Source organism: Convolutriloba macropyga, chromosome 3 (assembly GCF_964194025.1).
Source record: "Convolutriloba macropyga chromosome 3, txConMacr16.3, whole genome shotgun sequence".
NCBI classification, from domain to species: Eukaryota; Metazoa; Xenacoelomorpha; order Acoela; family Convolutidae; genus Convolutriloba; species Convolutriloba macropyga.
The window spans coordinates 76,045,456-76,058,464 of NC_134470.1; the positions used below are offsets into that span (position 1 = coordinate 76,045,456).

The 13,009-nt window shown below is 34.1% G+C and overlaps 1 protein-coding gene across 1 annotated transcript in view; it reads left to right on the plus strand.

Annotated features, from left to right (window-relative positions):
* Positions 1-13,009, plus strand: part of LOC142336742 (uncharacterized) — a 46,659-nt gene that overhangs the window by 33,317 nt on the left and 333 nt on the right. The window contains exon 12 of the mRNA XM_075385651.1: positions 67-166. Within this exon, the coding sequence (XP_075241766.1) occupies positions 67-166 (100 nt within the window). The remainder of the gene's footprint in view (positions 1-66; positions 167-13,009) is intronic.

A 13,009-nucleotide genomic window follows, 5' to 3' on the forward strand; every position in this document is an offset into this window, starting at 1 on the left:
TTTTAAATTATCTTGCAAAATTTGGATCCACTCATCACTGGGGTAAAAATTGAGGTATTGTTTCAGCCAGTGTTTGCGTCTATAGACATTGACAATCTCCTCGACTCAGACATGGACTCAAGTCTGATGTTGAAGGCTAAAACCTACAGAGAAATGACAGATCCAAGTAAGAGACATCTGGAACCCAATTTAAAACTTTCGCGTGCACATTTTAAAATACCGAAAGTCTACAGTGCCAGAAGTCAAAATGCCAGAAGTCGCTACTTAGCCAGAAGTTGAATTTCGTTGACTTTCGTCATTTTAAAACGTGCGCAATTCGTGATTTAAGCATGGTTACGTGACTCTGCAGAAGTCACTTCGAAATTCTGACTTAATATCTCGAACCACTTCGCCGTTCTGAATAAACGCCAGAAGTTCTCAGTGACTTCAAACAGTCACTTAATCATTACTTATAGCTCCTCGACCTATAAAAAGACAAGGCGGGAGACACAAAGTTGATATGAAAAGACCAAACTCGACTATAATGGTCAATGAAAAGACTTAAGCTCGTCTCTAGCGGTCATCTGGAGTGTAGCTTGATCCAAATTTTTGCAGCTGGACACTAGCTCGGCCCAATATTTAACGCATTACTTTAGCTCGAGCAAAACTTTTACGCTTAAACAGAAAACAACCGTTGAGATTTTTTGATGTCCAGAATATGTTAAATAGAAAAGGAACTGTTCAATTATAAATATCAAAAACGTCAAGTTTTTCTAATCAGAAAGACTGAAAATGAATCCACTAAACTCATTTTGAGTTTAAAGACTTTGTTATAACTATACTCACAATTTCCATTCAGCCGAGCACATGTGTATTGTAAGTGACCCTGTCTAATACGATTAATCTAATCACTCTTAGAATGTGATGATAAAAGGGTAACGCCCAGTGGGCATTCAGATTCATCAGAAGCTATCGGCGAGCTTTACTGGTCTTTCATGTGCTTGGGGGTTGAAGCTTCTAGCAAAGCCAATAATAATGATGAGAAGGCCTCTCAGTTTGTTAAGTTGCGTTTTCCTTTTTGGCGGGCATTGTTCAATTGGTCCGCTAGTCAAGAGTGGTAGTGTTAGTTTTCTCTTGTCTTACTACTTAATATCATCAAGGACAGCTCTGATTGGTTTAAAATGTGGCGCAAACGAACCTCTTTAATAGTTTAATAGTCTTCATGACTTTGACACTATTTTTTTGAGTTTTTGTCATATTTTTGTTATTTTTGTTGACTTATCATTTTTTCTGATTAAGACTAGGCTTCATAAGTTGCCAATAAGGGTTTTGTCGAATTATTTGTTTCTGTTCAAAGCTGGCTGCTTTCTATTACTTTGACGCTAATCGTTTTTAAAAAATATAATAGAATTTTTGAGTTTGGCGAAATTTTTTTTGTTAACTTTGTTATTAATTGCTATCAAACGAAGTTTGTAGCAATTATATTAGTGCTGTCGGTCCTTTTTATGCAATTTTTCGCCTGACTTATTTTTTGTTTGACACATTTGACTTTTTGTCCTCAAAAATGGGCTAAACAGGCAGCCCCCGGCAGGCATTAAGTGCCCTTAGAGCCTTTCAGCGCAGTAGTCTTCTAGTATGCGATTCACAAAATTTGTTTTGGAGACTTATACTTATGGTGCGAAAGTTTCTTCTTAGAGATTGACTCCCCCCACTTTTGTCTTCCCGCGGTTGCCACCTCATCAGCCCCCGATGCACCCCCCCCCCGCGCTGCGCTCATTTGCGCCCCTTTCAATTAAGCTAAAGCCTAGAAAGACTGAAAAGGAATCCGTTAAACTCATTTTGAGTTGACAGATTTTATTATAACTAAACTCACTATTTCCATTCAGCCGAGCACATGTGTAATGTAAGTGACCTTGTCTAATACTATTAATCTAATCAGTCTCAGAATGTGGTGATAAAAGGGTAACGCCCAGTGGGCATTGAGATTCATCAGAAGCTATCGGCGAGCTTTACTGGTCTTCCGTGTGCTTGGGGGTTGAAGCTTCCAGCAAATCCAATATTAAGGATGAGAAGGCCTTCAAAACAATTTTGAGCAATTTTTGAGAAAAGGTTGCAATTTTTCCAGTTCCTTCGTCATTTTTCGAGTTTTTTATGTTAGACTTTGTCAAAGCTGACAAGGGATTTTTGCAACCCATTATTCGTTTACATGTTCCGCCTTGGAGCTGTATTTTTGGTGGTGTCGCAAAACTTAACGCCCAAAAATGTAATGGCACTGTACATTCTTTAGGGACAAAAGAAACTATTGTTTACTATCTTGCCAATTGTTTACCGGTGTCTTCTCAACGAAATGATTTCTTAGATATTACCACTAAGATCGTGAACAACAACTGATAGTTTAGCTTTTCTTTTTTTTCTGGGAAAATATTTGGTTTTCTTTCAGTTTTTTGATATCTTCAGGCCAATGAAGCTTTTTGCTTATTCAATGCTTACACCTAGATTAATGAATTTTAGTGACTAAATTCAAGTTCTTGTTTCTGTTGGTCTTTTATATGTGTAATATGCTGATATCTGTTAGCCTGCAAGATAGCTGTTATGTAAATATAGGTGAAAACAATAGATTTTGAAGACACTAGTGTGAGGAATAAAACAAATTTGCAATGAACTCCGTTTTTAAAGTTTTCGGAGAAGTTTTTTACCGATTTTCTTTTCTTCTGAGTATAGGTGGCCAGAAAAAGTATGCGCTCAGTGCTAAAATTTTGGAAAAATATGAGCGATTCACTTTTGGATTAGAGATATTTACACCAAGAAAATCTGTCTAATTTTTTTTGTTCTGTTTTCTTATTATTTTTGTCATTTTGTTGTCTCTTATGGCCTCCTATATGTCAAGCAAAATTTTTTGGTAGCTAAATTTTCTGCTTTTTTCTTGAATTTTAGAGGGAGAACTTGCTATTCAAAACACTGAACTTAAACTTATAAACACTTTCGATTATATTTTTTCTGTTTTCTCGGTTTGTTAAATTATGTTTTCCTTTTAAGCTGGCATTATTCAATTGTTCCACTAGTCAGGTGAGGTAGTCTAAGTGTCTGTTGTTTTATCACTTAGTATCATCATTGAGATCTCTGATTCGTTAATAAAGAGGCGAAAACAAACCTAATTAGTGGATCTAGTGAATAGCTTAATAGTTCTCATGACTTTGACGCTTTTTTTTCTCAAAAAAAAATGAGTTAATTTTGGAGTTTTTGTTTTATTTTAATAAGTAATTTTTGTTGTCTTATCGTTTATTCCCTTTAACTCCAGGCTTTATGAGTTGTCAATAGTGTTTTTGTCATTTTATTGGTTTCTTTTGAAAGCTGGTGCTTTCTATGTCTTTGACGCTAATTGTTTTAAAAAAATTGCTTTTGAGTTTTCTTTGTAAACTTTGTTATCCTAAATCTTAGTATCATTATTGAGAGGTTTTATTGGTTTCTAAGAAAGTTTAATTCAATGCGAATGGTCAGTTCATAGATATTGCTTTATTCGACTTATGCGCTGTCCGTTTTCAAAAACTATGAATATAACAGGTCTTAAAACAATCAAAAAAGTTAGTAATTTTGAACTATAAATATGCTCACAGTTTTTGCAAAGAAAAAGATTTTGCTTTGCAAATGCAACAAACCTGTTTCAAAACCGGTCAATAACAGTGAAGTTTTGTGTTTTGCAAGCATATATTGTATTTATTGCTGTCTTATCACTTAACCTCATTAATCGGTTTCATCGGTTGCTAAGGACAAGCAAGGGAGTATAATTAGAATTGAGTACATAGAAGTCGTTTTTTTGATTTTGATCATGTCATTTCAAAAAATAAAGTTGATTTTTTAGTCTTGCTTGTTTTTTTGTTTTTCTTGTGGTCTAATTGCTTAATCTCAATGTTTTCAAAACTCATTGCTGTCAGTTAAATTCTAACGCGACTTTATTAATTGTCAGGTCACAGCTAAATTAAAAATAATATTTTTTTGCTCTCAGTTTTTAAACTCAAATCAAGAATGTCAAAAAACATTAAATTTTGTCAGCGGTCAGCTAAGTTACCTCATTATAAAGCTCCATTGAGAGAGAGAACCTTTGTGTCTGAGAAGAGATTTTAAAGATTTTAAAAGGAGGATAGAACTGTCAATCAGATTTTCAAATTCTTTGCAGTAGCTTTTTCCAGTAAGTTCAAAAACTCGCTCAGCGCAAGTCATGGTGTTAACCTCGTAAATATGCATCACTAGGCGTCAGGTTTGCTGTATTTCCTAACCAATATCTTGTTTTTGCAAAAAGGAGATTTTTAGTACAAAATTTTAGCTATGTTTTTTCTTGTTTTTCCGTTTGAGCAAAACTCTATTTTATTCCATAGACATTGGAAAATATAATTGAGGAAAATATCATGCATCTTGTCCTCAAACTGCAAGTTTGATGTTTTCTCAAAGTTTCGGATTTGTTTCCAAAACTGAATTAGAATTATAATTTTTTAATTTTAAAATCAACTTTTTTTGTCTATTTTGGCCTCTTCGCGACCTACTAGAGCACCTAAGATTGCATCAAGAACTAATTCACAAAAAAAAACTTTTAGAGTAGAGAGCAGTTTTTATTTTATGACAACAGCGTCTTAAAATAGTACCAGCAGTTAGTTTCCTCATTTTCAAACTTCTCCGGTCATATTAATTTTTTGTCATGTTGTCTTGTTTGTGAGACACAGCGCATTTTTCGGAAAATATAAAAGCAATTAGTGAGCCTCTAAACAGTCTTTTTATTAGCTTGTCTAAGCAAAAATATCAATTCTAGGTAAATATAATTCCACCTGAAAACTGAAAAATAATCCCAACTGAAATTATATTTTTGCCACATGGAACAAACTCCAGTTTTTCTGATCTGCTTCTTTAAATCTTTTTAATCAAAAGGTTTCAATGGGACTCAGTGATGTGTGAGTTTTGGCAAATTATTTGAAGTTTTTATTTCTGAGAAATTGAAAACAAACGAATATAATCTAAAACAGATGCTCTCTTAACCGATTTTAAAATTAAAGTTTGATTTTCAATGGTAAAATTCGGATATATGTTTCCCGCTGTCGTTTTTATATTTTATGTTACTTCTCGGAAATATCATGTATTATCAATATAAGGAAACTTTGTTTATTGCGTGTTTATTGTCCACTACCAAAATTTGCCCTCGAACGAACTGTGAAGCAGTTTTTGAAAATGCTTCTGGCTTGTTATAAAAGATTTCCGCATGGCCGTTTTCCAGCCTTGTTCATGAACATTTTTTGACTTCTCAAGTTACCTTTGCACACATTCTGTTTATGTTTACTATAAAAATATTTCTATCGAAAAAATATTTCTATCGAAAAAAAAATTGGTGGCCCCCGATTGCAAGACTGATTCGCTAAAGTGTTTTACCTAAGTAATTTCATTGACACTGTTAAAAAATGGAAAAGATAGACTTGCGCCAGCGCAATTTGATAGGTTTTTGAAAGTAATCTACTCGATACAAAACTGCACATGGATAATAGGAAGAAAAAACATCGCTGAACTTATTTTTAGACCAGCGTGTACAAAAACCATCGACCTCGACAACATCTGAAAACACAAGGCTCGACCAAAAAAACCCATGCAAATAACCCTGCTGGACTTAGTTTGTTAGTTTGTAAGTTCGTACTTGAAATTTGAGCCAATTTTGAGTTATTTTGGTTTTTACTAAATTTGCCATCAGCGACAATGCAAAAATCACCGAACGGATCGCTGTCCCTTCGTCGCTAATTGCGGCAGCGAATTCTAGCGAAGAATGGCATTCCGAAAATTGGCGACTAATACCTCAAAAGGCATCACTAATTTTTGCATCAACTTTTATCATCCCTTTGTCATCTCTGTAGTTGCATTTTGGTTAAATTTATTCTATTTTTAAACTGTTACATTTTGGTTATTTAGTAATCTGACTTAAACATTTCATAAACATCCCTCAGTTTAAAAAGAAATATTTTTGGAAAACCATAGAGTGGTAGCCACCTATATCAAACTCTTGGAACGGAATGACGACATCAAAGGATTAAATAAATTAATCATGTTGACCTATATACCAATTTTTGCTATTCTTTTCATTTTAAGATTTTCATAATGGTTTTCCTAATCCTTTAATATTTCATTCTTGGTCCAAGCTGTTCTGTTTAGTCAATGAAAAGTTTTTGAATCGTCTCAGGACTTGTCCTGCCATTTTTTTGTTATTTATTTCAGTGAAATTTCTTTCAAAGCGGAAGTTTTGGCTTTATTGAACCTTTCAACTACCATTCTATGTTATGACACCACTCTTTTTTGCTGCTATTGACTTATTTCACAATATACACGAAGCAATATTGAGTCCGTTAGTGATTTTGTGTTTTTATAATGAAAATTTTGAACCTTGTTGGGATGTCGTTTGTGCAAGACTTGCTGACATATTTTGATAAATTTGCAATGAAATCCGAAAATTCTCGACAGAACGGAAAATCAAGCGAAAAATGAGTTGCTAAAATAGGAATTTTTTCAAATTTATTCGTTTCTGATAATCGACTTTTTTTCATTTGGCAACTTCGCCTCAGTTTTCACTGTTTTGCCAATTTTTCTTCTAATTCTTCTAATAGGATTTCTAATTGACTCTCTAATATCTTTCTTTGTCATAACCTCTTTTCTTTTTTGATATCATCATTGGAAATTCTCTGTAAAGGTTATCCTGCCAGCATTTTTATTTCGCTGAATTCAATTTTGCTTTTGGTTACGAAATCATGCGACAAAAAATAAAGAATCTTTATTGGTGGCTTCTACCAGTCACAACAGCCAATGAAGTCATTTATTACTTGTTACTCTTTTATTTCGAATTTTCTGACAATTTTTGTAGCAAATTGTTGATTTTACATAAATAACCAAACTTAAAAAATTATTTTTGCAATCAATTATCAAATTCAAGCTGAGAAACTTAGTTCACCCAATTTAGATTGTTTTAGGAACATAATTTTGAAAGATATTTCTAAATTTTCTATATTCTAGACATGAATTTTGTTGTTGGACCTGGGTGCCATTTTGATCCAGGTTTGACAGCAAAATAATTCGGGGCTAGTCTCCAGCAATCTGCCGTCTTCGTTCTCTTTTTCCAAGAGACTATTTGCTTCGTGCAATAAGCAGTGAAAAGTTGAGGGTATAAAAAACTATTTTGGGATCTTTTTGATTTTAAGATCGTTTTTTTTTCGAATGGTTGTTCTAATCCATTGATAGTTCATTCTTGGTCCAGTTTTTATGTTTTGTCAATGTAAATTTCAATAATCGCTTACCATGTAATGACACGTGCTATGTTAACTGGGGGATCATAACGTACTGGGGGGGGGGGGGGGGGGGGGGGGGGTGGGCAAGCGGACAAGATCCCTATTTTGATAGCTGCTCTTGCCTGGAACTGGTGAATCGTACTATTTCTTGACATTTTTTGGAGGAGGTCTATAGACTACAATATTCAAAAGCATGATGACTCGTTCCTAAGTATTTAATGATCGTACATGATTTTGTAAGAACATAACATCCAAGCTTTCTCATCAAATATACAGAACCGGCCTGTTTAGCAACCAGTTTAACGACCGGTTTGGGCCGAATTATTGGAGGGTATATAATTCGCTTATTTAAAAAAAATGCTATCAAAATTTTTTTTTTATGCTATTGAAAATTTCCAAACTCGAAAATTTAAACAGGCACCCCGGCCGCAGACCCCTTCAAATGGTTTTGGACGATATTTTTCGCTTGACCGATTTTTCGTCCGATCCTTCTTACTTTTCCTCTTCAAGAACGCGATAAAGAGGAAACATCAGGAGGCCAAGTGACTGAGCAGCTCTCATTAGAGCCATACGCCTTGCTAGTCTCTAAGTATGCGATCGAACCTCCTCCCCCCGGTCTTCATTAATAATACGACACTATTTGATCATTTTGGACAAATATTTTGCTAATATTGCCAAAAATCACACGAAGTTTGTAGCGATTATATTAGTACTGTCGGTCTTTTTTAATGCGATTTTTTGCTTGAAAAATTTTTCGTTTGACGCTTTTGACTTTTCAGCCTCAAAAACGGGAGAAACAGGTAGCGCTCAGGGGGCATAAGTGCTCTTAGAGCCTTTCAGCTCTGTTTCATCTCAAACTGTTTTGGAGACCTATACTTATGGTGGGAAGGGCTGTTCTTAAAGGTTGAAGAACTCCCCTGTTGCCCCACCCATCAGCCCCCCCCCCGGTGCCCACCCCCCCCCCCCCCTGGCTAGCTACTGACGAAGCCAACTGATCGCCGGTCGTTTGAAAATTCGTTTCTGATTCCCTATTTAAGTTTTTTTCAACTGCTGAAAATTAAGACAATTTTTTGTCGGATTATCGTGAAAACCAAACCACATTGATGTTTCAAGTTTTGGTTTCAACTTTCCCATTATAGCCCCCCTCTATGAAAATATACCCCCCCCAAATGAAAATATAGCCCTCCATTATGGTATTTTTACCATTATTGGGGGGGGGGGGGCTATAGGTTATCTGACCACTTAGCTGGAAGGGGGCTATAATGGGTTAAAAGTTTTCACTAAAATGTATAAAAAAATTGTAAGAAAATTTTGTGAAGTGGGCCACATTGGAAACTATGTAATCAATTTTGCCCTCTTTTTTACTTCGCTGTTATTCAAATCTTGATCACGTTCATAGATAATTTGATACTTTAGAGATATGAAGTTTGTCATGATTTGTCATGTTTGACTCGCCGGTTGTTTGAATTCTCAATTCGCCTGACGTTAGTCGGTTAAGATTCTAATTACAGTTAGGATTAAACAAGCGTCCTTTGCCCAAAGTCAACTGAAAATCAATTTGTGAACTTTGCCAAAAAAAAGAAAATGGCACGATGATGTTAGCGGTGTCTTGTAAGAATTAGAGATTGGTTCATTGCAAATTTTGGTTGATCTGAGCTTGTTCATTGTCTTCCTGTGCAGCTTTTCTGTTTGCAATAAAATGAAATGGGTTAAGATTTTTTCATCGCATTTAAGATTGTCTGAGCTTTTTTAAAAAATTGTAATAATCGCGTCTTGTTATGCATGCCATATTGAGGGGCTGTAATTTTATGGGAGCTTAATGGCAATAACCCCACAAATTAAGATTAAATCAAGTTTAAGTTAGAGAGCGACAATTTGAAAACTTAAATAAGAGACAGAATTCTTGCAGAAAACAGTTGCTTGCCTCCCGAAACAAGTTTTTTTTAAACCAAAAATTTGGCTAAATGAACGCTGTAGATTCAGTATGGATAGACTAAATTTTAGTAATAAATTCTTTATGCGACTAGAAAGTTACAATACTAAGGATATTTTACAGTACTTACCGAAATTGTATAGGATAGAAATAATGCAACATGAAAGTGCGATTAATAAATAATTAGTTGATCTATAGTGCGTTTTTTTAATAGTTATTGACGAAGAATAAGTACTCAAAAAACTTTTTTTGAGATATAAATGATAAGTTATGATAATATATATGATAATATATGATTCGTAAAACGAGCTAAATTTTGAACTCTTTGCTTCATTTCTTCGCGGGGACGAGGCTGAAAAACTGATAAATTTTTGCGAAGCAGTAAGTTTGGGCCTTAAGTAAGAAACTGTTCGTAGATTTTGAGTGAGTCAATAGCATAAACAGCAAAATTTATACCTTTTTAAATTTGTCACATAATGCTTGGAGTAATCATTGGTTGAATAAATTGTTTGAATTAAAGAATCAAATATGGCACAAATTAAATATGTCAGCGACAAAAACGAAATATTTAGAAAATTTTGGTCTGATTATCACGTCAATTTGTTTTCGTCATGTGTTTTTTTTATAAATCAAACTTTGTGATACGAGAATCAAATTTTTCTTGAACTTTTTTCACTCTCTCGTCTGAAAACAAATACTCAAGACTGGCCGTGTGATAATACTATATATCCCATTTCTTATTGTCGCCAATTTGTACACCTGGCAAAAACTGTTTCGGAGTTAATATTTGATTATTGTTCAGAAAATCTTAAGCAAATTGCGTAAATACTGTCTGCTACTCTATTCAATTGAATTGTGCAGCGCAACCGATTTAAAAAATTGGATTTATGGTGTTTTAACGTGCATGATACCGAGAAAAAAATTTCCTTAGAGTCGGCAAATAAAATTGATAGTTTTTAACCGCCTCGTGAGAATTATAATATATATCAACCATAATATAATATAATATGCTGATTGTTATTGATCATTATAGATTAGTGAGGACCGATTATAACACAATCAATTATACTAAACTTTAATTTTTCCAAGAGCTTCCAGAATCATCATTTTTCAGCCAAAGCGCAATGCATTGCATTTGCAATTTTCTTGGACGCTTTTCAGCACTATTGAAAATAAATGATGCGTTGTTTGAATTTGATATGTTTTTTGGCTTTTCAAAGAAAAGTTAATCAAACAAAGAAACCAACGAAAAAAAGTTAACATTAAACAATCCAAACGAATTTTGTAGTATTTCCTCATGTCGAGTTACTGTGCAATTCTTCGCTTCTTTCTTCAATTGGTTCAAATTCAGACGTTTGCTATTATGCTCAAACGTTGATACGTTTCTTTCATTTTGTAATGGCTCTGCGTTTTCTTTTTTGCAACAATTATCACCAGCATTTCATCTTAGATTTTGAAGAAATTTGTGGCAATCTTTCATTTTTGAGAGTGCGCTCATTTTCACTGCTCAAACATTGATTCATCAATTAACTAAAATTTCTAAAAGCGTTGCTTCTTAGCTTGAAAATAAAAAATATATTTTTTTAAAAATTAACAATATATTCCTTTGTTGTCGGCGCGAGCAGCAGTTCTCAAAGTTTATACATTGTTTTCATTTCAGTTTTGTTATAATTGAATCAAGCTGTAAAGAAAACGTACCAATATTTTAGTTACATTTTTATAGTTATTGCAACTTTGAAACTTGATCTTTCCAAGCCCCGTTTTTCTGTTTGTATTAAAGACTTCAGAATCATTTTTCAAAAGATAGCTTATTGGTTTTGCTACACATGCACCCGTATGATAATTCACAAAATATCGGCTTTTTAGTCTTTTGTTTGCATTACATTGGAGATGATTAAAACTCAACTCATGATGCCTTAAACATTTGTCTTTTATACTGTCCATGTTCAGGTTAACTTATCCGAACATTAGTTGTCAGTACAAACCCCCCAAATCAGGCATAAAAGACAAATTTGTACAAGTGGATTTTACGCGCAATCTTAATGCATTAATTCTGTGGAAAATACTTATCTTCGCTAAACCGGCTGAGTTTGAAGTAATTTGAGGGGATTAAGTCAGTCTTGTCCGCAAACGTGTTTTAGTTAAATCACTGACGGATTATTGCAAGTGTTTTCAAAAGGCAAATGAAATTAGATTTGACGAATTGAGTAATTAGATTTCGAGATTTTCGTAAATTAGAATTATTTGCCCTTGTTTATATAATCTCAATTGTGGGAGAGGTATATTTGTGCATTTAGTCATTGATTAAACACATAAGGGAACTAGAATAAATGTTGGAATTAAAGAATGTGAAATTTCTTTATGCTCTGTTAAGTTTGCTGACCAAATTCTGTCAGTGTAGGCCATTTTATTGTCAATCTTGTCCATGAAATGGCTCTTAAAGCCCTTTGTGGACAACACTGACAGATTACTGTTATTGCAACTCAAGCATCCGTAATTGAAAGCGCACCAGTTCTATAACCAGTCTTCATAATAATCTCAGACTATCTGAGTACATGGTTCTGTCGTCGCTCCGCTGGTTTTTATTTATGAAATAAATAACTACTGTTTTATAAAAACTAGAATTTCTACAACAAAAAGATAGAAAAGATTCTCTAGTTGAGCCTTATTGGGTACTATCCAGACCTATAACCAAATAACAAATCTTAACTGATGAAAAATACACGGTCAAATCTTCATGGATTTTATGCGCTAGAGTCCTAATTTTTTATATCTACAGAAAAAGGTGGTTAAACAGACAACTCAACCAGAAACTGAACAGTTTTTCGGACTCTCTCGTCGCCCCTTCTGTTTTTTATTCACGTTATTCCTCATCGGCAGGTGCTTGCTGAGAAATAGAGTAGATTCAAAAGACAAACAAAAGAACGGAATTTTGGGAAAAGTTTCGAAAACCAATTTTCTTCATAAATTATTCAGCATTACTCATCGATCAAAATCTTTTTAGCTCCGTTTTGGTTGGAATTAGGAATAAGGTGAGAGTTAGTTTGTTTGATGAGATAGAGCCGTAATAGTTTGACTTATTTACTGTTTTGTTTGTGAAACATTCTGATGCAACCTTTTCACAGTTTTAGACGTAAAAAATAAATAATTTTCAACAAAAAGAGCAATGCTGCTCGCAGAAAGAACATTTTGAAATATGGGAAATAATAGAAAAGGACAGCTGTAAACAGGTCATTGTTGACCTATTGTTTCTGTGATTGAACAGAAACCAGAGAAGTGAGATTTCACTATAACAGAAACCAAAAAAATTGAACTATTATATAAGTGGGATCATGCGCGTGGAATCGTTCTGAAAAACTATTAGAATAAAAAATAGTGCTAAGCGAAAATCTATTCCATAAACGTTTCGAAAACTTTATTTCTCTAAATGCTCTACTGCCGAGTCACCTAAGATACTCAGCTGTCATAATTGAAGCAGCTGAACAATGCACCCACCAAATGCAACATTTTTCCGTCGGAAATAGAACTCTGTTCAAGACAATAACCCCGGGTCGAGGTGTCACCACCATTCAACGCAATTATATGCAAGATAAGCGGTGAATGAGAGAAATTTTGTAAGATAAGTGATGAATGCGGTGAAATTACATAAATCAGGCGGTGAATGCGGTGAAAAAAATTTTATCGCCTGGTAGTGGTGAAAATACATAGTTTCACCACTGAATTTAGCGGTGAAATTACATTAATTCATCGCTTTGATTATATCATCGCTTGTGTCCAAATTATGCAACATAAG